This window comes from Copadichromis virginalis, linkage group LG3 (genome assembly GCF_057382275.1).
Source record: "Copadichromis virginalis isolate Kocher_CV1m ecotype Utaka linkage group LG3, C_Virginalis_male_GT1.1, whole genome shotgun sequence".
NCBI classification, from domain to species: domain Eukaryota; kingdom Metazoa; phylum Chordata; class Actinopteri; order Cichliformes; family Cichlidae; genus Copadichromis; species Copadichromis virginalis.
This window is the reverse complement of record NC_140620.1, coordinates 46,511,050-46,533,742: the sequence shown is the minus strand read 5'-3', so window position 1 is coordinate 46,533,742 and position 22,693 is coordinate 46,511,050. Positions and strand designations below refer to the sequence as shown.

Here is a 22,693-nt window from a genome sequence, read left to right as displayed (position 1 = left end):
GACAGAATCGTGTGCAATATGATAATGAGATCAGCTGTGTCAGTATATGTTGCTGTTTGAATATGTGAGCGATGTGTCATCTCGGCTCGAAACAGACGCCAATTCATGATGTGAAAAATGCTTTAAGCTTTTATAAATAAAAACATGCCCTCGGTTTAAATGTCACACTGCGATGGGGAAGCTCAGCGAGAGATTAGGTGAGGTATAGTGACAGCTGCTCCAATTTTAGTTAAAGCCGGAGTAGGAAGAAATATAGAAAAGGTGGAAGAAAGCATTTAGCATATGAAAAAAGACAGCCAGCGTGCTGAGTAACTTTCCCTTTTATTTTAAGTCCTCCTACCTACATTTTGAGCGTGTGGAGGTATATATGTTTAAATCTAAAAATGCTTCATGTGGGGTTTGAACCAGTTGCTCTATTGTGCTCTAGCTCCCATTACAGGAGGATAGTTTTCTCTTAGATAAGCGATCCCGAACATATTTTGAGCCACAGACCGGTTTAATGTCAGACAATATTTTCATGGATCAGCCTTTAAGGTGTAAATACAACAAAATAAAAGGATACGACCAAGACAAAAACTGTGATATTTTGTAAATATGATAAGAAACGCGAATTCACTGTGTGATTCTGTAACTTTATTAGCAGCGTCCTCCTGAAATGCGCCAACAACACTGAGAGTAACATCCTCCTCTCTGCCCATTAATGCTCTCTGGTCGCTATGTTAACGCGTAAACATTTCTTTCAAAATAAGACACACAACTACAACACGGGGAAAGACCCAGGAAAACCGAGTTAAAGATAAAAACCCTGAAAACCATAAATTTCACACCTGAGCCTCAACTCAGTACCGGTCCGGGGCCCGGGGGTTGGGGACCGCTGTCTTAGACCTTTGAACTGCATTATTTTTTCAGGGATTTCAGGGATTTGAACCAGCCTTCCATTTATGGTTACACAATGAGTCTGTATTTAAAAATATTTTCCATCACTTATGAAAATCAAGAATTCACCATGGGTAAAATTAAAGGACTGAGTGAATAATCAAACCAAATTAAAACTTTAGCCAGATTGCATTTAGTACCCAAATTATTTTTAAGTGGACCATAATAAGCTCTGCTTTAACTGGAAACTGTTCCACACACAAGTCTAGTAGTAGTAGTAAATCATCAAAATGAACAAGATTCATTTAATTAAAAATTTGCAGTCGGCCGCATCGATTAGTTAGATTTATAGGGTTAGGGCCCTGTAACTCACATCCAGTCACAGGTCCCCTAAGGGAAGTGCAGATGGAGGCTTGACTTGTTATTGGTGCACTGGTGAAGGGGTGAACCAGTGATGGGGTAAAGGCTGCAGTAAAAGCAGACAGATGAAAGGCGTAATGTTGTTAAACTCGATGAATGGATTACTGGGAGGATAATTTCCTCCTGAGAAGTCTGGCTAACTTGGAGTCTTGCTTAAAATGTATTATATACAGATGTGACAGATTAAAGGAAAAACCCATGACCCTTGAAATCCGTTGGTCTGATAAGTATGAAAACTATGTTAACTGAATTTTTAACCTTCAGTTAAAAAAAATCTCAAACCAATCAATCCCGTGTCTGGGAATTTCAGGGTCATTTAGACCACTGTTTTCACCAGCAATGTTAAAGCAGAAGGGTGTTCATTGTCCCCAGGAGAGTTTCACACATGCACATAATCAATACCAAGGTGCATTGAAGCTGTTCTGGCCACATGTGGTGGAAAAACTCCTTAGTAAGGCTCCAATAACACAGGCCTAGAGACCGTTTGGCAACTTCAGCATGCTCTTGTGCATTCTTTGGTAGCTACTAGATTGCCAGTGTCACCTATAATTTGCACAGAGGACACAGACAGAGTGGAAATTGCTCACCTTCAAAGTAAAGGCCGTCCCTCAGTGCTGCAACCAACACGGATCAGAAGGTGGACCTTTTATTTTAAAGGTTGCTCAGTGAGCGGTTGGCAAGTGTCTGCACACAAGTTGGCGATTTCCATAAAAGACGCCAACTACAGGTAACTGTAGCAATCTGCCAGAGCAATCGCAAGGAGGTTTTTTCGTGTAGCACCAAACATCTCTTTGTGGCCAATTTCACCTGCTGCAACCAGCTGCCAACTGATTGAGGAATGCATATTTTTTTCATATGTTGCCACGGGTTACCAAACAGCCTTTATCCCTTTTTTCCCTACATTTGACAACCAAGCCTTGTTTCGGCCTGGTTAAGTATACCATCACAAATGTATATTTTTAAAAACAACAATTTTTTTTATACTTTAATCAGAAAACTCTCAAATGTTCTGCACACAGGATAGAAAGGACTCTTTTCTATGGTTAGATGCACTCCCTTAGCTTGTGCAATAGCCCACGGGACTGTGATAATTAACCAGGATGAACTCTGTTGGATTGAGCCCTTTCCAACCCAAGATACAGACTCAAGAGAGCTTGACTGATGACTTTATTATTGATTTAACCTGTCATAGTGCTAATGCTCATTTTTAATTGGAGGTTACTTATCCCTACAGCTGACATGTTTCAGGGTTAAATACTAGATTCGAAAGCCGATAGCATCTCTTTTTCTTCATATCTCAGCCGTTATTGAGCTGTGAAGAATATGAGTGCACGCTTGAGGAAATATGCTGAAAGCCTGAGACTTTTCACTCGTCCTCCATGTGCAGACTTCTATTTTTTTCCCCCAGAGTGAATATTTTTATAAGGTGAAATGTTATTTTTCTCCGCAGAGCCGCATCCGTCGAATGTGGAACGACACGGTCAGAAAACAGTCCGAGTCCTCTTTTATGACCGGGGACATCAACAGCTCTGCATCGCTCAACAGAGGTATTTGTTTCCGCAGCACATCTTTTCTTGAGTGATTCAATACACCAGCCTTCACCTCAGAATTTATGACTGTGACTGAGAAACTTTTTTATTTTTTTTCTCTCTCTCTCTCACAAAAGCAACGCTATTTTTCTCAAATTGCGTTTGGACTTGCATTCCTCTTAATAATGACACGAGGGCTTTGCAGAATTAAAAGCCTCTTTAAAGCTTTCAGCTGCAAACCTCAATCCAGCTGTAAAAAGTCAAGGCAAATCACTCATTTCACAGCAATTTTCCTCACATACTGCGAAATAATTAAAAACGCCAAGTGAAATATGCATCTCCCCCACCCTACTTGGCTGTTAATTATTACCAAATACCACAGCAAGGTTTACAATGTAAGAAATCACGAAAATGAAAACTCCTGCCAATAGAGCTGCAAATTCTTACCTGTTCAAGTGACAGATTGAAAGGATAAATGCTTCACCGCTGCAGAAAATTGTTTATTATGTCTTATTTTGAAGTACAAACCAACCGTTTTCTATCGTTTTGTTAGGAAAAGTAACACTAAATAGATTAGGTGGTAGAGAGAATAGCAGGTTCTAGGTAAATCATGCATTTCATCACATTTAATTCATTTGATGAGTGTGCAATAAAGGATATATTGAACACCCCGCCCATTCTGCCTGTAAAAGCCTTGAGTGAGAAACCAGGAAAAGTGCTTACTGAAAAACCTAAAAATCAATTGGCTGGGAGCTTCTCTCATATATATGTGACTAAAGAGTTTCCATATAATTCATTGACAGACAGAGTAAACTTTGGAGTCTCTCAGGTTAATGGGAGAAAATGCTGCGCTCGCTGGCATCCCTCCCCGACATCTCTTGACGCGAGTGCCACACCGCTCACTCTCTAAATTCGCTCTGGGCGTCTGCTCGCATAGACGCTAATGCACACTTACAATGATGGATTAATGTTCGACACGGGGAGGAAGTGTCATGATCTCAATAATTAGGTGCTCGGCTTAGCACCGTCAACAGACGCAGCTTTTATCAATAGTGGGGAGGCTGAAACGGGGCAGGACTGAAAGAAAAGCCTGCATGGATCTCCTGTAAATATATGTTAAAATAAAAAGAGGTAAAAATTATACATTCATTTCAATCCCCCCGGCCTTCTCAGGCTCGATCTGATTGAGAAAACACTCACATGAGCTAAAGAGCATGCTGGGAAGTGTGTTCTTCCATCCCACGTGTTATAAGAAACAGATGCAAATAGAATTTGCACTTCTCCGAGGCTGCTCCCGTGTTGTTATTAAGGAATTATATGTTGAGGAGCGAATATTCCTAGCTGTTTTGTGCTCCGTATTCTTCTTCCCCCCCCAAAACTCCTTGTGTGTGAGAGAGTGAGCCTGCAGCTGACGCTCTGACTGTGATTATCTCGAGAGCGGAGTCATGCAATCATCTTGATAGCTTTGCATGTTCAATTTATCCCAGCATTCAAGATTATTTCTGCACAATCAGTGTGATTCTTTCTTTTTTTTGGGGGGGGGGCAAATTGTCCAATTCAAACACAGGCACAGTCAGTGGGGGATCTGTCATTGGGAGAATTCAAGAGGGGGGCTGGTGTTTATGGAATACTCTGTAATTAGGGCAAGCAGCAACAGCAACATCAAATTACAGGTTTTTTTCTTGTTTTAAAAATCTAAACATCCAGATTCCCAGGCAAAATGATAACGTGGCTAATTAATACTCAAAAAAGTAGGAATAATGCTGAAAGATGAGACCAACGCAGCGGCACTATAGTGCTTTTAAATTTCATTAGACATAAAAAGTACAAGTGCAATTAGAACACCATAAAAAAAAAAAGAAGTCTAACTTTTAAGAGGAAGGGGAGAGTCACGGGGTACTATAAAAACCTTTCCCCAGTGGTGTGACAGATTCAGAGCGTTGGAAAAAGAACAGTACACTCTGCCGGAGGATCTAATTACGGTGTACTCGCACCTCAGATAAAAGATGTTTACCCGCTCTGGCACAGTGCATACAGGAGGCGCGCGCATGTAACGCCCTCACAAGTCTTAAATTCGGCTCCTTTAAAAATAATAGCCTCATACGTTGACGTGGAGAGAGAAGGAAAAAAAGAAAATCAACGACTTGTAAACAGGAAATGAATGCGCCTGAGAAGTATTTTCAGCATACTTGATATCCCGCATAATGTATTCAGACACTTGGATTTTTTTTTTTTAACCATCAGCTACTGTAAGAAAAACAAACATTACTGAATCTGCAGCATTCGTGTTTGAGATTGCAGCCTTCAAATCTGCAGCTAATCACCGGGCTCAGACTGTGAAGGTTGCTTTGGTGCGGTAGTATGTGGATGGGAAACTGATGAGTCATTTGGGCCAGATCCTGGCAGCAAGAATCTGAAGACAAGCGCTGCATAAATAGAAAATGAGCCTCTGTTCTGTTTCCGTGGAAGAGGCGAGGCTGATGCAAAGTAATGACCGTCTTCACTATAGAGAGGACATATCGCTTCATTCAAAGGTTATTTCGGCAACTGCGCAAAGAGAATGAGCAAGTATTGAACTTTGCTCTTTGGAGAAAAGGAAATATTAGACCACTTCATCTCATAAGATTGGCAATGCCAGAAGTAATAATAATGGTGCAGGCCCCGGCTGTTGGTAGGCTTCCTTCGTACAGCTGCACCTGTCAAGCTTCCCATTTTCACACAGCATGCAATTTACAGCGCTAATAGTCAGGGCTCTGCCTCTTGAAATTCTTTTTTTTTTTAAAGATAGACAAAAGCAGGCCTATCATTTCTTTTCAGCAGCAGTCAACTTCATTTCCAATGCTATGTCAGAGAGTGTAAACTTCCCGCAATTGAGCACAACAGCAGAGCTGAGGCGCTAAAGTAGCTAAACTCAGGCCGAACTTCCACACAGGCAGGACAACAACAACAAAGCTGTGAATAGATCTTATTTTTAACTAGCGTTTATACCCAGGCTTATTTTTTGTTGTGTTTTTAAGCGTGTGAAAAAGGGAGAGAATTCTTTTTATTATTTTTTTTTTAAAGGCTCGATGATGTTTGGATCATTATTTTCCAGTTCAATATTTACCTGAAGGGTCTTTAAAAATGTAAACACACGTAAGCGTTTCAGGCATCCTTGGTCGTGCATTTCATTCACTTTAAACGGAGCAGAGTTCTTGCATTGTTGAACTGAATTGTGGATCTGATGCTTTGCTTTGCTTGTGATGAGTTGATAAAAGTTCATGTATATAACGCTTACTGCCAATTGAAGCTGCTACCTGCTCTTGGTGAGTGACATAGGGTTGGGTAGTACATGTTAGAGCAGCCAATCCCAAAGGTGGTGGGGGACCTGTGCCATGAACCTATTTGTTCATGTGAGACACTGGGACTGTTGTGGAGGGCCCACCGATAAGCTTATAAAGTTAAAATTAATATCGAGCAGATTGTTTCAGCTTATTGGTGCATCCACAACAGTCCCAGTCTCTCAAATTGGGAAAACTAATTGCCCACCCCTGTATTGGAATGTCACCCAGTCTGGAATGTCCGCCAGCGACCAATGCTCAACTTGAAAGCAGTGCGGGATGAGTGAATCACTCCCTGTCTGGATGCTCCTTTATAGTTCAACAATGCTAATTAGCTTAAGTATCACGAGAACATGGCTAATTAGCATATCATGAACACACGTTACCAAATCTGTTATCAGCCTACATATGCTGGCCTTAATAAAAACAAACAAACAAAAAAACTAAAGCAAAAACAGAGCTTTGCTAACATGCAAGTAGCTAGTAGCTCAGCTAAGCTAGGCTAACATACCAGTAGCTTTTAGCTAGCAGCTCAGTTACAGGGATGAAGCAATCCTTGTTTACTCCATGGCTGTCAGATAAAACCTCTTCCTGGGACTGTGTTTACTTCCCAGGCTTCTGCACTTATACATCTTTCTCTTCAACCTTATATCATACTTCTAGTAGTAATGTAATGTGAGCTCAAGCAGTAAAAAGACTCTCAGTGGAGTCGGCTCGAGGGCCATCGTGAAATTGGCGGATGGGACAGCGAGAGAAGAATGTGGACAGCTGTACTGCATATTCAGCTCCAGTCTGAGAAGCAATACACCCCTGCTTTTAAAAGAAATATGCAGCTTTAGCTGTGTCCCCTAGGCCGCATCCTTCAGAGGACCTGGCCTTCGCGGTCTGCGTGGCCTGTGTGATCTCTTGATTAATCGAGCAGATATTTGAAGTTTACACAGCTACATTCTCGCCTGAAAATATCTTAAAAATTCATTTTGTGACCAAGAAAGAGTAATAAAACTAAGTAGCTGCCGCCATTGTTGGAAACTGGAATTGGCTGGGCCGCGCTATTAATTCTGGGATAGGTTGGGCCATGAAGGATACACCCGACTCATCCTTCAAATCCAGGGAAACGAAAGACGTATTTGTTGGCCGCATTTGGAGCAGCCTTCGAATTGGGACAGCCTTCGTCTCCTAGCTCTGACGTAATTGGCCTTCAAATGTGGCCTCTGAAGGACCTGGCCTAGGAGTTGAGACACACCTATGACATTCCTAACATTAATATTGGGGGTAAAAAAAGTAATTAGTAATGCAGTTTCCTAAAACACCCTCAGACAGGTGCGTGCCCTCTGTGTTGTCCTGTTTGAGTCCAGAGACGTACCAATACCTGTGCTGTGTTGGCCATGTCGGTTCTCCTTTGGAAAGTTTACCTGTATACTGCCTGAATGTGGAGCACGAAAAAGGGCTTAAAGCTAATGGCCGACATTAACGGTACAATTAATACACTTTCCATTAGCCGCGTCAGTTCTGCCACTTTCATGTAGCAAAACCTCCCTCACATTAATGACCATATGATCATTTGGATGTTAATGGCTGTCACTGCTCAGCTGCATCTGCCCAACTGATATGTATGTTCTCTCTGTTTCTGTCTATATCTCAATTTATCTACCCACCTACCTTTTTCCTGTCTCCTTTTTTCCTGTCTCACTCTGTCTTTCTCTGGCTGCTCCAGGGGCTATGGCTAACCATCTTATACCTAATGCACTCCTACGTCCTCATGGCACTAACAATCCCTATAATACATTGCTTGGGGAATCGGCAGTCTATAACAACCCTCTGGGCATGTACAACACACAAGGTGTGCAAGCTTCTTTCATTCTTTAACATTGTGGCTAGGGCAGTGTTTTTTTTTTTTTTTCATGTCTGAGCCTGGAGGTACTCTAGGGGGCACATCTTTGTTCCCATCCCAAAACAAAAAGCAACTTTATGATTGGACTATTAAAAGTAATGCACTAAGCTGAAATCCCAGCAGTCGCCTTGAGAGTTTTAACAGCGCTTTAATTTAGAAACAAAAAAAAACAACAACACTGCCCTTGCTGTCTTTGTGTTAGCTTTGAACAAGCTATAGCTTTATCATAAAAATCCTACAGGTTTGTTTTGCTGTGGGATTTTTCAGCGGTGTTGCATCTTGGCTTGTGTTCAGAGCCGTGCTATTCGATTACATAAGTTGCACTCACTCGTGGCTGTTAGGCCAAACACACAGTGTAAAAATGAGGAAATCCTCTGAAATCAAGAGTAGGCGCCTATAGGGAGCCAGATACAACACCAGTCATTTATTTTAAATGTGCTCCTGTGTTGTCAGTGAAGCTCGTGTGTGCTTTGTCTCAATGTTTTCTTGTTTTGTTTTTTTGTTTTAGCTTTTAGCATTGCATTCTCGTGAACCCCGCTGTTAGATTCTCAGACACTGTTGTTTTGTGATAAATGTCGCTGAGGCAAGCAAGAATTTAAAAATGCAAATCGCCGGTGCTACATAACAGAGCGGTTTGAAGGAAAAATTCAGAGGTTACAGTTCATTTGTTTCTTTAGCTGTAATTTACGGTGGCCCTGAAAGGCCAAATGGACTGCAACCTAGGAAAACACCAGCAATAAGAAAAACGCTGTAAAAGTACACAAAACACAATGGAAATAGGAAAAGCAGAAATAGGAAAAAACAGATTTCCAAAAGCACAAGGGAAGTGTTTCTGGGGAGACAAAAACCCGACGGACCAGCTGCAGGAACCAAAATATGCTAAGTATTGCGCTGGGTGACACTTAAAAGAAGTGGAGGATCTATCGGTTTTATGAGGAAACAAAAGATGAGAGGTAAGTGTGTTAGCCTAACTATTAGCCTAGCATGAGAATAAAACACACCTAGCATGTTTTGGTTCCTGCAACTGGTCCGTCGGGTTATTGTCTCCCCAGAAACACTTCTCTTGTGATTTTGGAAATCTGTTTTTTCCTATTTCCATTTTTTCTATTTCTGTTGTGTTTTGTGTGCTTTTGCAGTGTTTTTCTTATTGCTGGTGTTTTCTTAAGTTGCAGTCCATTTGGCCTCTCAGGGCCACCGTAGAAATAGCTATTTAGCACTTCATTTCAAACTTGGTAACTGTCATAATTACTCATTCATATGTTCAAATGTAGATTTTCAACTCAACATAGATTCAGTCTACTTATTGTGATTTAAAAACAAAAAAACAAAAAACATTTTCAGTATCGCAGATATTAAAGCATTCCAAGTATTAGAGCTGGGTATTAGAAACCGGCAAGCTATCGTGGGTCAGTATGACTATCGAAATGCTATTTTATTTTCTCTCTGCAGAGCTATTCCAGCTCTCAGCAACTCAATATGTGTTTGCTGTAACTTTGCGAGTCTGTAAAACTGGGAAAACTCAAGTTAAAAAACAACAACAACAACAAAGAACCTCAGAGAGCTTTGATCAGCTGATAATTTATGTATGAAATACAAAATGCTTACATTGGAGGTTGTGATGGAGGGCTATGACTCACTTACACTGCCATAGATGAGGAAGAGTAAGACTGCTAATGCATCAAAAGATTTATCTGTCTATTTGACACTAAAGTACCGTATCTGTGTTTTACCCAAGGATTCCATCTTTTTTTCTCTTTCTCTCTCTCTCTCTTGCTATATATATATATATATATTTGTTTGTTATGAGATATGTTCAGGTTCTTTGTGTGGGTGCACAGAATTTGCATGAGGGTTAAAACAATCTATTGCATTGCAGAAACATTTTCTTGATGAGTCATCAGCATACTATATGTGCGTTTTCCTCTTTCTACCTGTCACTGTTATGCTTACTGTGTTTTCTTTTCTTCTTTCCTTTCCCTCATGCTGTCCCTAAAAGAGCCCTACAGAGAGACAAGTATGGGAGTCAAACTAAACATTGCTTATCAAATGTAATTGACTTTGGCTTTGCTTTCTTTTCACTCGATGCTGACAAAGGGGTAATGAAAACAACGTCATTCCCTTTGGAAGCAATACAATTCTCTTTGTGACAAAGGCCCCTCACCTTGACAAGAATGCCAGTTAAATTGGTTTGAATCGCATCCCGAGTTCCACTGCTTACAGACATTTACACTACTTGGTGTAGTTTCAAAAAAGACAAGAGAGAGACTTCTTCCACTCACATGTCCTAGGCCTATTTGATATCACAGCCTGAATAAGTGAAGCCAGTTACAGCTAACATTAAGATTCACCTCAACGCTTGAAAAGGCACGTCGATATAAATTGATCTGTGATCTTTAATAGAACGCCGTGCCTTCGTTCGTGCACCTTTTATTTGATTATACCAAAAACGTACATAGATATATATTTAGATTTTTTTACGAGGCTAATTTCCTTCTTAGAAGTCTGAGACGTGCATCTTGTCAAATTTTCAAGAGGTCAGACTGCGAGCTTGACACTTTAACGAGCTGGATGGCCTTGTCTGAGGTAGTTTGAATTATCTTCAAATATATGCTTTGATGTTGATAGCATGGACTTGGCTAACTGATAAAGCTATGAAAGCTTCATGTCCATGCAATAGAAAGAACAGAAAGCCTCCTTCCTTCCAGTGTGGCTTTACTTTGAAGTATCAGTTGTGTTCACATTGATAAAACATATCAATATATACCCACCCCGCCTATGCATTTTTACAATGTTGTTTCTAAATGCTCACATGGGACAATATGGTTGGGATCCAAATTCTACAACTGGTGTTCCGGTTTGTGTTTCACTTTTAAGAGTTAATTGCATGGCTTCGATGTGTCCGTTGTCTCTGCCTGCACGCGTTTTGTGCTTTTGTGCCGTGCTCGAAGTTTGGTGCTGTCTGGTATCGCACATGTATCAATGTCTTCATCACTGCCATCATTTAATTGTTGATTTCCATGAAAATGAAGTAAGTCTTGGTATTGAATACAATTTTTAAAAGAAGGTAAGTGTGAGCTCATAGGATTTTACTGTAAACTGTGTGCTTTAATTAAAAATGCTAATCCAGGCCTTTACGTCCGAGTGCATTTCATAGAACTGGGAGGGTTGGTGATTTGATGGCTGCTGATAAAAACAGCATTTATGTCTCACAAGAGTTCACTGTTCTCATTCAGCTGCTATATCCCTACTCATCTTTGTCATTCCAGAGGGAATCCTGAACAATGCCCGGGATACAAGTGTCATGGATACTCTACCACTGAATGGTAACCATGGCAACAGTTATAGCATTGCCAGCGCTGAGTACATGAGTGACTGCGTCCAGATCATTGATCGGGGCTATAACCACAAGGAGACGACCCTGGAAAAGAAGATCCTAAAAGAGCTCACCTCCAATTACATCCCCTCCTACCTCAACAATTCCCACGAGCGCTCAAGCGAGCAGAATCGGAACCTCATGAATAAGCTGGTCAATAATGTTAGCAATGGCGGCAAGGACGGCGGCTACGGGATGGGCTTGGGCGTAGGGATGGGCATGAATGTCGCGCTGGGCCTTGATGACCATTCCACCTTTGTCCCCCACCACGACGAAGGCCTCGGTTTGGAGTTGATACGCGAGGAGTCGAACGCCCCGCTGTTGCCGCAGAGGCCGCCCCCATCCCTGCAGGCGGTGGACAACCTTCACAATCACCTCCACCAGTCGGCACCCCCACCCCTGCCGCTGCCGCACCACCCCTTCTCGTCCGCCAGCGCTTCCTCCTCGTCTCGAAGGAGGATCCCCCAGGAGAACAGCGAAAGCTTCTTCCCTTTACTCACCAACGAGCACACTGAGGACGAAGGCTCGTCGCCCAGCCACAGCCACCAGAGAGACTCCCTCTACACCAGCATGCCCATGCTGCCCGGCCTGCCCAACGTGTCCGGAGAATCGGCAGATGGCTCCAAGGATGGCGGCGACGCCAAGAGCCCGGAGGCCAGCTCGGACGACGTTTACTACAAAAGCATGCCCAACTTGGGCTCACGTAACCACCTCCATCAGCTGCATTCCTACTACCAGCTAGGGCGGGGCAGTAGTGATGGCTTCATTGTTCCCCCCAACAGAGAGGATCTATCTCCAGAAGAGGCCCAGCAGGAGCCCTCGCACCTAGTCACCAGCCTATAGGCCCGAACCCCCTCTCACCCGTGCCCATTGTATTCTCGCAGTCCTCTACTCTTCCCCCGTGTGCCCTTGGTCCATCAGTCGTTGGAAGTGGTAGCCTTTATTCTCTTTATTCTGTGTCCCGAAGACTGAGGCGGAGGAAGGAACTGTACCCTCGCTGTTACCGACCATAAGCAGGATAATAATTGCTACGAATGCGGTGGTGGGGGGCGTCGTCGGCAGTTAATATGTGACTCTATTTAGTTAGACACTGCAGAAGGTTGATGTTGTGCCCCCTCTCCTCCACTCGTCGCCCCCAACCCACACACCGAACACCCCACAACACCACATCCACCCCGTCCCCTCCCAAACCCTGTGTGGTTTGCCGTGTTTTGTCTCGTTGTGAAAAGAGACAATTACTCACACAGGATTTTTAGGTCTCAGAGATATAGTGTTGACAGTCTACAGGAACTGCATACCCCTAAAGTTTGAAACTGAAGACTTCACCAGAATTAAAACGAAACAAAAAACAAAAAAAAGACTATTTTATTATACTTCTGTATCTATATTGACTTTTTGAGAGATTTTTTTCCTCTTTGGTGAGTTGCAGCACATTTTGTTTGCTGAAGTGTCCCTTCAATGAAAAAAAAAAGACAAAAACCACACATATACGCACACACACATTTTGGACAGTTACCATAAAGGAATTATTGATTGTATGCTTTTAAGCATAACTGTTCTTTTTTTGTTGTTGTTTGTTTTTGTTTCTTTCTTTGATTTTACTGTAATTCCAGTTGTTAAAAGAGGGAGAAAAAAACTAATAAGAGAATTGCGAGATATTTCTATGTAACTGTACAGATAACTAGCATTGCACATAATAGTATGCTTTTTTTCCCGTTCCAAGCGAACCCTTTTGTCTCTGTAAATGTAGTGATTAGGAGCAATTTTGTTCTCTTGTGCTGGCCCTTCTGGGCTTTTGGTGCCAGTCTGTTTTTTTTCTTTCTCTTTTATCACTTTCTGAGAAATGACCATCGAAATAGGAGCAAAATTACACAAAAAATACCACAAGAACACACTTATCGTGCCGCATTTTCGTGAACCGTATTCACCTTTCTTTTTCAGGTCTGTTTTTTTTTTTATTATTATTATTTCCGCCTGGTTCGTTTTCTCTTTCGTTTTCTTTTTTTTTTTACTGTGTAGATAGCAGAGCTCTGATTCACAGATTGTCAAGGAGACAGAATCAGTCCAATTTAATCACGAGGTGTCCCTCAGAAAGTTTATAGTGCATCCTGCATCTATATTGGCATTCAGAAAACGCTTGTGCTTCTCAGAAAGAGAACAAATTGAACCTTGATGAGCACTAGACACTTGTGCAAAAAAAACAAAGAAAGATGGCTGTTTTACTTATTAAAGAAAGAGCTTTTGAAGTGAGAAAAACTGGAAGTGTTTTTCTTTTTCTTCCTCAAGGAGAAAATCTATTTATTTATTTGTTAAATAAACAGTAATAAAGGATGGGAGCAAGTTTAGCAGCAAAAAGAAGTTTTTCTTATTGGCTATAATTATGGCTTCTTATTTATTCTTTTTTTTTTGTATTGGTTTCCGAGTTGAATGACCTCATAACTAATATTTGTTGTAACAGTGAAACTTGTTTGCCAACAAATAAATTACTGATTAAGATTTATCATGTAGCTATGACAAAAGTGCTGGTGTTTTGTCTGAGTCCCGGGACACTTTTGTATGGATAACAGCCGAAGACCTCCAAATAACGGAACGATCGAGTCTTTTCTTACTTCTGAGTTCGTATTCGTCATTAGCCCTCTGTCCATTTTAGTGCCAAGTCAGTTTTGGCCCCGGCAACAGTGGATGTGCTCTGTATGCTCTGGTCTGCTTTATAATAGAAGCAGTGGTTTCATAAGCTGTAATAAATATTTCAATATCATTGCTGTTGTAACCAATGGATTCTTTACAGATACGGTGTGCTTGATGTGATATTGATAAGCTGCGCTGGAGTTGTGAGAGTAAAGTGGACCGCAGACCGCTTGAAAACAAGTGAGCAGCCTTACCTCTGAGTAACAGTAGCAACTGAAGGCAGTCGATGTTTATACACTTATTGGACAGGATTTGTTGGTTGGACTTTACTAAGAGCTTTTTTGTATTAAAAAAGAAACAAAAAGGCAAAAAACCCTTAATGACCGTCTAGTCAACCTTAGCTTGTTTTATATTTGATTTTAAAGGTTAAGCAACTCTTACCTGAACTTGTGGCATTATTATGAGATCATAGAGCAGAGTGACATCTGTGAGATCACACATAGAGCACAAAGACAAAGCACAATTAAGGCTGAGCATTTATACTGAGGCAGTAGGACATTAGGTAATGGCAGGATGCTTACATGTGCGTTGATGACTCATGCACTCACTTTGATAGGTACACCTTGCTTTTATCGATTCAAACCCTCTTTTTGCCTTCAGTGCTGCCTTAATTCTTCATGCCACAGATTCAGCAAGCTGCTAGAAACCTTTCTCAGAGTTTTTTGCCCATATTGACACAATAGCATCACACAGTTGGTACAGATATGTTTGCCGAACATCCATCACACCAGTCTTTCATTTCAACACATCCCAAAGATGCTCTATTCCATTGGAGTACAGGGAACTCATTGTTCTGATCATGAAACCAGTTTAAGATTATTTGACATGGTGTGTTATCCTGCTGGAAGCAGCCACCAAGCAGCTATAGGTACACTTTGTTCATAAAGGCATGGACATGGCAACAGTCAGGTAGGCTGTGGCATTTAAATAAATCTCAGCTGATACTTTGGAGCCCAAAGTGCAGAGAAAATATCCCCCACACCGTTACACCACCAACAACCTGAAACGCTGATACGTAGCAGGATGGGTCCGTGCTCTCATGCTGTTTACACCAAATTCTGACTCTGGGACTCTTCAGACCAGGCATGGTTAATTTTGGTGAGCTTGTGTGAATTGTAGCCTCTTTTTCCTCGTCTTAACTGATAGGAGAGGCAGACAGTGCGGTCTTCTGCAGCTGTAGCTAATCTGCTTCAGGGTTCGATGTTTTTGTGCTTTCAGAAATGCTCCTCTGCATACCTTGGTTCTAACATGTGGTTACTTGAGTTACTGTTGTCTTTCTCTCCGCTACAAGCAGTCTTGCCAGTCTCCTCTGTTCACTGGGATCAACATTTTTTTTTCACTGGATGTTTTCTCTTTTTCGGACTTTTCTCTGTACTCTAAAGAAGGTTGTGTGGGAAAAATCCCTGACGATCAGCAGTTTCTGAAATTCTCAGACCAGCCCGTCTGCCACCAACAACAAGTCACCTAAATCATCTTTCTTCCCTATTTGGATGCTCGATTTGAACTTCAGCAAGGAAATGTGCATCTTTTTAGGCCTATGAGTCACATTTATTTGCTAACATGTAGCTAACTGTAGCTTTATAACAAAAAAAAAATCAAAAATGGTCGTCTGGTGCAACGAAATCTCATATTTTTAACATTCTGAAGGCATTTTCTTCAGTTTGAGCTCGCAGTTGCATATTGTGGGACCTACTGTTTCCCCCTCTAGTCAGAGATGGCTTTCAGAGTATGACTGTAGCCTTCAAGTGTCTGAAAAGTGAAGCCAATACGGAGATGCATTCTTACTGATGGCTAGCAGTGGATGATTCATCTTATTTAAAAACAGAAGTCTGGTTTTATGGATGTCTATGAGAAGATGGACTCAATGGACACTTACTTGAGTTCATGATCTATATTGTTAGCTTCAGGTTTGACCAAATACAAAGGTTTATTTTTTCCCCAGTACAGTCAAAAATTAAAGTAGGGGATTCTTTAGGGAGGACCTAAAATCCAGTTGACAAGTTGCTATATGTGTCCCTTCTCAGAGATTTCCATCTCTGGCTTGTCACATCTGGTTTCAAAACACCAGGATGACGATAGCGATAGCTTCCCCACAGGATTTCACCAACCAGTGGATGATGACAGGTGGTTACATCTATACCTGAAATGGCCACTGTTCATCCAGACAACATAACAGTGCTTTCTTTGGGTCCTCAGCAATACACACACTCCAAGTGTGACGAAATACTTGTTAGGTAAAGTGATGGGCAAACAAACATACAGCCGTTCCTTTGCTTATCAGATCAGATGATTGGGTGTAGTGAAAATGGTGTTGCTCATAGTGACTCACTTAGAGGATTATTACCCAGCTCTGCAGTTTTGGTCATTTTCTTCTTCAGAAAAACTCTGCTGTGCTGCAGCAAACAGCACACCAAGAGTTAAGAACTAGCTTTTGAAAGCAGCAGAGCCATTAGTTACTAAAAAGCCACACTTTCCCTCGAGATTCGGTTAACACCTATAAGTAAATATTGGACTTACATTAGCTGGCCTAAAACACAACTCCTAATGGATGTTAATGGCTCTGTGTGTGCTGCTTGTGTATAGGTGGTGTGCTTGCAGCTTGTTTCGTGTGACAAAACAAACAAATGTTAGCATCAGATAAAAACATACCACAAGAGGAAACTGAAACCTGTCGGAGTGTGTCAAAGAACTGAATGATGCTTTGATATTGATCAGATTTTTAGCTACAACATGCGGGAAAGTGGGATGTTTTAAGGCCGTGGAGCGATTATTGACCACGCTGGGGATAAACTATTCAGAAACATGCATCTCCCATGCACTGTCGGCTTATCGGTTTTTGACACTTAGCTTGTTAGCTAACATAAATGTTTTCGATTGTTTCTACTTACATGAAGAATTTCACTCTTTCACATTAAACAAATATGTAGAAACATCCTGTCTCAGAGTGATCCTGACAATTAAGGATGAATTTACTATTTCTAGGTTGGACTGCTGTTATTCGGTATTCATCATTAACGCCTTGAAAAGCCTTCAGTTGATCCAAAATGCTGCACCGAGAGCACTGACAGGGATAATAAAGAGAGAGCATATCTCTCCTATATTGGTTTCTCTTCATTGGCTGTCTGTTGAATCCAGAGTCTAATTAAAATTCTTTCTCCTCACATACAAGGTCTTGAATAATCAGGCCCCGTCTTATACCAAAGCCCTCATAGCATGCTTCCTAGGATATTTAAAAGCAGAATGGGAGGCTTTCAGGCTCCTCTTCAGGGGGAACCAGCTCCCAGTTTGGAGAGGCAGATAGACCGACCTAACTATTTTTAAGGTTATGCTTAAAAGATTTTGAAAAAGCTTATAGTTAGGACTGGATCACATGACCCTGAATCCTTCCTTGCAATAGGCCTAGGCTGCTGGGGGCTTCCCATGATCCCCTGATATGACTGTTGGTGTTGTTTTTTAATTCATTCACTTATTTTCAGTCTCCATGTATTTATACACCATTCTCCATATAATCAATAGTAATCATTCGTGTTTTGTCCTGTCTTACTACCCTCATCCCGAACTGGTGGTGGCTGCTCCTCCCTGAGCCTGGTTCTGCTGGAGGTTTCTTCCTGTTAAAAGGAAGATTTTCCTTCCCGCTGTTGCCACGTGCTTACTCATAGAAGGTCGTTTGATGAGTTTTTTTCTATATTACTGTAGGGTGTTTACCATCAGAGATGGGCAGTAACACGTTACTTGTAACGCGATTACTTTTTTCAAGTAACGAGTAAAGTAAGGGATTACTATTGCAAAAACAGTAATTAGATTACCGTTACTTTCCCGTAGGAACGCTGCGTTACTAAAACCGTGATTTTTTTGCGAGAATGTCTCATGACAGTGACGTAAGCGAGTGCGCTGTTAGTGACAACAGCTGTGTGCAGATCAACAGTGGATCACATATCGATTGTGGGAGAGAGTATGAGCGTGCAGCGTTTAAAGCGTGGAAGTACTGACCTTACTTTGAGTTTGATTCCATAAAAAGTGACAAAAACATTAGCGTCCGTTGTGCGTGGGAAGAAAACTTCTTTTTACAGCGAAAAAAACCCCTAAACTTCCAAGCAAGCACCGAGTGCGCAACGACGTAATGGGAAACTCAGAGAAACTCGCGGATTCTTCCACTGACCGCTGCGGCACACCTGCACCAGGGTAAACCTCCGCCTACCGCAGTCCTGCTTTACAGGTGAAAATAGAGCAACAGGACCGCTGAGTCTTTGACTTTATTTATTTTCTGCTGTGTTTTACTTGCATCTATTTGAAAGAGTGAGTGTAAACACAAAAAATATTTTATTTTATGTGCTGGAATGTGCAGAAAATAGGTTTAAATGTTAAACTAATTTCTTCCAGTCAGAGAATGTTGCATATAATTAAATTTTTGCTTGATGCATAAAGTTAAAAGATTAAAACTAATAAAACAAGTTAAAAAAAGAGACTTTTCCGTTTGATTACATTTTGTATGATGGATTATGTAGAAAAAGTAAAATTGGGCTGAAAGATCTATCGCTTTATCACCTACTCAGGTTGTAAATCGTGTTTTTAAAAAGTAACTAAGTAACTAAGTAATTAATTACTTTTGAAAATAAGTAATCAGTAAAGTAACGGGATTACTTTTTTGGGGAAGTAATCAGTAATTAGTTACTGATTACTTTTTTCAAGTAACTTGACCAACACTGGTTACCATACAATATAAAGCTACTTAAGGTGACTTTTTTTGTGAATTGGTGCTATATAAAGAAATAAAACTGCACTAAACTGAAAAATGTTAGCTTGTTGCAGTAAATGTACAACATCCTTTTATCCCTTATTTAATTCAGCTCTCTTGGCAGGGCTGGTTTGTGGATGCCTACAGTTTTATGTGGCTCAGTTGGTTACAGCGGTTAGCTAAACCAGTCAGTGTGTTGGAAAAGTAAAGGGTAAAAATAAGGAGACAAACAGGTGCATCCAGCAGCAGACGCTGATAATGATTAAAGTTTCATTTACAAACAGACAGGTGACTTTGTGAACATTAAATTAAGACTTAGATCATTTGCAGATTCTGTAGAATAATTGATTAAACCAAACCTAAAGATTGTATAACTACAGTTATTAACAGATTCTTCAAATGCAAGTTTTTGGAGCTGAAGACATTCCCACTGGGGTAATGAACTCATTAAATTACCATGTGATAAACAGACCAAGGCTTATTTCTGTCTCACCATGTGTGCTTATTATATTTTACTCTGTCCTGCATGTAAAGTAGCTGTTGCAGGGAGACTGTGGGGGGAGATCAGCCTATTTTCACAGAGCTGGAACTGTGATGGATGGCTGAGTCATTGTGAGAAATTGCCAAAGATGTGGCGCTCCTCTTATTACAGCCAGGATCTCGGGTCGCAAGATAAAGGATGAAGGGGGCTTCAGCTCTAGCACTTTTGCAAGCCCGCATGCTTAATAAGCATGGCTCTCTTTACTTGGAAATATGACCGAAAGTGCTCTGGACATCACCGCCGCGTGACATTGACTGGCATTTGCAGTCCCCGCGGAGTTCATGAAATGTGCTGAAGATGTGACTCCGGGCCCCTACCCACTTTATAAACGAGCCCTGATGCTGACCAGGGACGTGCTCACGTGGCACAAAATGCACTGTGGAATTAGCAGTGGCTTGTTCCCCCTGGCTTGAGACACTCGTGCCCACAGATATTTAGTGACACATGCAGAGATAGAGGTTTCTTTCGATTTTTGTTTTGAAGCCCGACATTATGCTTTGTTAACACTGTTTACCCAAGTGAGAATATTTTCTGCCTGCCACAAATGTATATTGATTTTGCCGGCTAGGCCATCAGACCTTAGATTGAAATCTTTAATTGCTAAATGTTTTCTGCTTACCTCCCTAACTACAAAATAAGTGTTGACATGTGCTCACAGCTCTTAAAATAGGGCACTTTGGAGCTTCTACAGGAAGATTCAATATACACTGTAAGTGCTTAAAGTTTCTTTTGAAAGCACCGCACAGTTTTTAAATTACTTATAAATGAAATGAGATTAAATGATACATACGTGCTGTTATCATTTTTGTGTTTCACAGGTTAAAAGAGGCTGAAAACACTGACAGATGTACACATCTTTTAACCTCCAGGGGATGTTTCATTGGCCAGTCCATGTGATTGGAGGTATCCTTGTTGCTGACGTCATCCTCCTCCTCCAGCTCTTACCAGCGTTCCAGTTCTCCTAATCGCTTCATCCATAGCTGATTTATTTTATTGTTAGCATAAATGAATTTCAGCAAATGCAAATCAGTAGCCTATATCCTCATTTCTTCATTTAGCTGCATACAGTATATTAAATCTCCCAGTTTTGGCCTCTCTCATGGTTAATGTTAACTCTACAGCAGACAGGAAAACGAAGAATACGTTTAAGTGTACCTTTTTTGCTTTCTGTGGTCTACTTTTCGTTCCGCATCTTTTAAACCAGTATTAACTGAGGAAGGAAAGGTAGAGCAGAAACAGTGTGGCTGCACTGATAAGGACAAGTGTCCATTTGTGAGCCGTCTGGTCGAGAAGATGGTATTGGAAAACTTGTCTGGCGGCTCGTGTTGTCATTACGAGCAGCCGTGTATGTGTGAGTTCACGTCTGTGAGCGAGGACACAAGCCTGCGTGGATGTTTGCTTGTGTGTGTAGGGGGGGTAGAAACACCTGCATGCCGTGTGAACAACAGCATGTGAGTAGCTGAGATGTGATAATATAAAATGGCACATTTCATATCTTGCCTACTATTGAAAAATCAATGGCTGAATGCCTGGCAGAATTCCAAATGAAAGGTGAATCAATGTCATCTACAGCTATGTGTATTGGGACGACCTGACAGCCTCAGCACATAAAATAAAATAAGCTACTTCTTCTTCTTCTTCTTCTTCTTCTTCTTTTTAGCAGCCCACATTGATTTAAAATAGGGTGTTTGGAACGTCTCAGCTTCTGGACCTTGGTGGCCCAATGTACAGTGGGGCAAAAAAGTATTTAGTCAGCCACCGATTGTGCAAGTTCCCCCACTTAAAATGATGACAGAGGTCAGTAATTTGCACCAGAGGTACACTTCAACTGTGAGAGACAGAATGTGAAAAAAAAATCCATGAATCCACATGGTAGGATTTGTAAAGAATTTATTCGTAAATCAGGGTGGAAAATAAGTATTTGGTCACCTCAAACAAGGAAAATCTCTGGCTCTCACAGACCTGTAACGTCTTCTGTAAGAAGCTTTTCTGTCCCCCACTCGTTACCTGTATGAATGGCACCTGTTTGAACTCATCATCTGTATAAAAGACACCTGTCCACAGCCTCAAACAGTCAGACTCCAAACTCCGCCATGGCCAAGACCAAAGAGCTTTCGAAGGACACCAGGAAAAGTATTGTAGACCTGCACCAGACTGGGAAGAGTGAATCTACAATAGGCAAGCAGCTTGGTGTGAAAAAATCAACTGTGGGAGCAATCATCAGAAAATGGAAGACATACAAGACCACTGATAATCTCCCTCGATCTGGGGCTCCACGCAAGATCTCATCCCGTGGGGTCAAAATGATCATGAGAACGGTGAGCAAAGATCCCAGAACCACACGGGGGGACCTGGTGAATGACCTGCAGAGAGCTGGGACCAAAGTAACAAAGGTCACCATCAGTAACACACTACAACGGCAGGGAATCAAATCCCGCAGTGCCAGACGTGTTCCGCTGCTGAAGCCAGTGCATGTCCAGGCCCGTCTGAAGTTCGCCAGAGAGCACATGGATGACACAGCAGAGGATTGGGAGAATGTCATGTGGTCAGATGAAACCAAAGTAGAACTTTTTGCTATAAACTCAACTCGTCGTGTTTGGAGGAAGAAGAATACTGAGTTGCATCCCAAGAACACCATACCTACTGTGAAGCATGGGGGTGGAAACATCATGCTATGGGGCTGTTTTTCTGCCAAGGGGACAGGACGACTGATCCGTGTTAAGGACAGAATGAATGGGGCCATGTATCGTGAGATTTTGAGCCAAAACCTCCTTCCATCAGTGAGAACTTTGAAGATGAAACGAGGCTGGGTCTTCCAACATGACAATGATCCAAAACACACCGCCCGGGCAACAAAGGAGTGGCTCCGTAAGAAGCATTTGAAAGTCCTGGAGTGGCCTAGCCAGTCTCCAGACCTCAACCCCATAGAAAATCTGTGGCGGGAGTTGAAAGTCCGTGTTGCTCGGCGACAGCCCCAAAACATCACTGCTCTCGAGAAGATCTGCATGGAGGAATGGGCCAAAATACCAGCTACTGTGTGTGCAAACCTGGTAAAGACCTATAGTAAACGTTTGACCTCTGTTATTGCCAACAAAGGTTATGTTACAAAGTATTGAGTTGTATTTTTGTTATTGACCAAATACTTATTTTCCACCCTGATTTACGAATAAATTCTTTACAAATCCTACCATGTGGATTCATGGATTTTTTTTTTCACATTCTGTCTCTCACAGTTGAAGTGTACCTCTGGTGCAAATTACTGACCTCTGTCATCATTTTAGGTGGGGGAACTTGCACAATCGGTGGCTGACTAAATACTT

At 41.6% G+C, this 22,693-nt stretch overlaps 1 protein-coding gene across 9 annotated transcripts in view; it reads left to right on the top strand.

The window, feature by feature from the left end:
• LOC146715020 (adhesion G protein-coupled receptor L3) overlaps positions 1–14,167 on the top strand; it is a 270,499-nt gene extending 256,332 nt beyond the window's left edge. For 3 of the 9 annotated variants that reach the window (XM_085451382.1, XM_085451384.1, XM_085451381.1), the window contains 4 exons: positions 2,747–2,843; positions 7,860–7,985; positions 10,033–10,050; positions 11,303–14,167. In XM_085451382.1, the coding sequence (XP_085307508.1) occupies positions 2,747–2,843; positions 7,860–7,985; positions 10,033–10,050; positions 11,303–12,252 (1,191 nt within the window). In that variant the 3' untranslated portion in view covers positions 12,253–14,167. Of the gene's footprint in view, positions 1–2,746; positions 2,844–7,859; positions 7,986–10,032; positions 10,085–11,302 lie in introns of all 9 variants that reach the window. The other 6 variants (XM_085451387.1, XM_085451386.1, XM_085451388.1 and 3 more) reach the window with 5 other exon arrangements.
• The last annotated feature ends 8,526 nt before the right edge of the window (positions 14,168–22,693 follow it).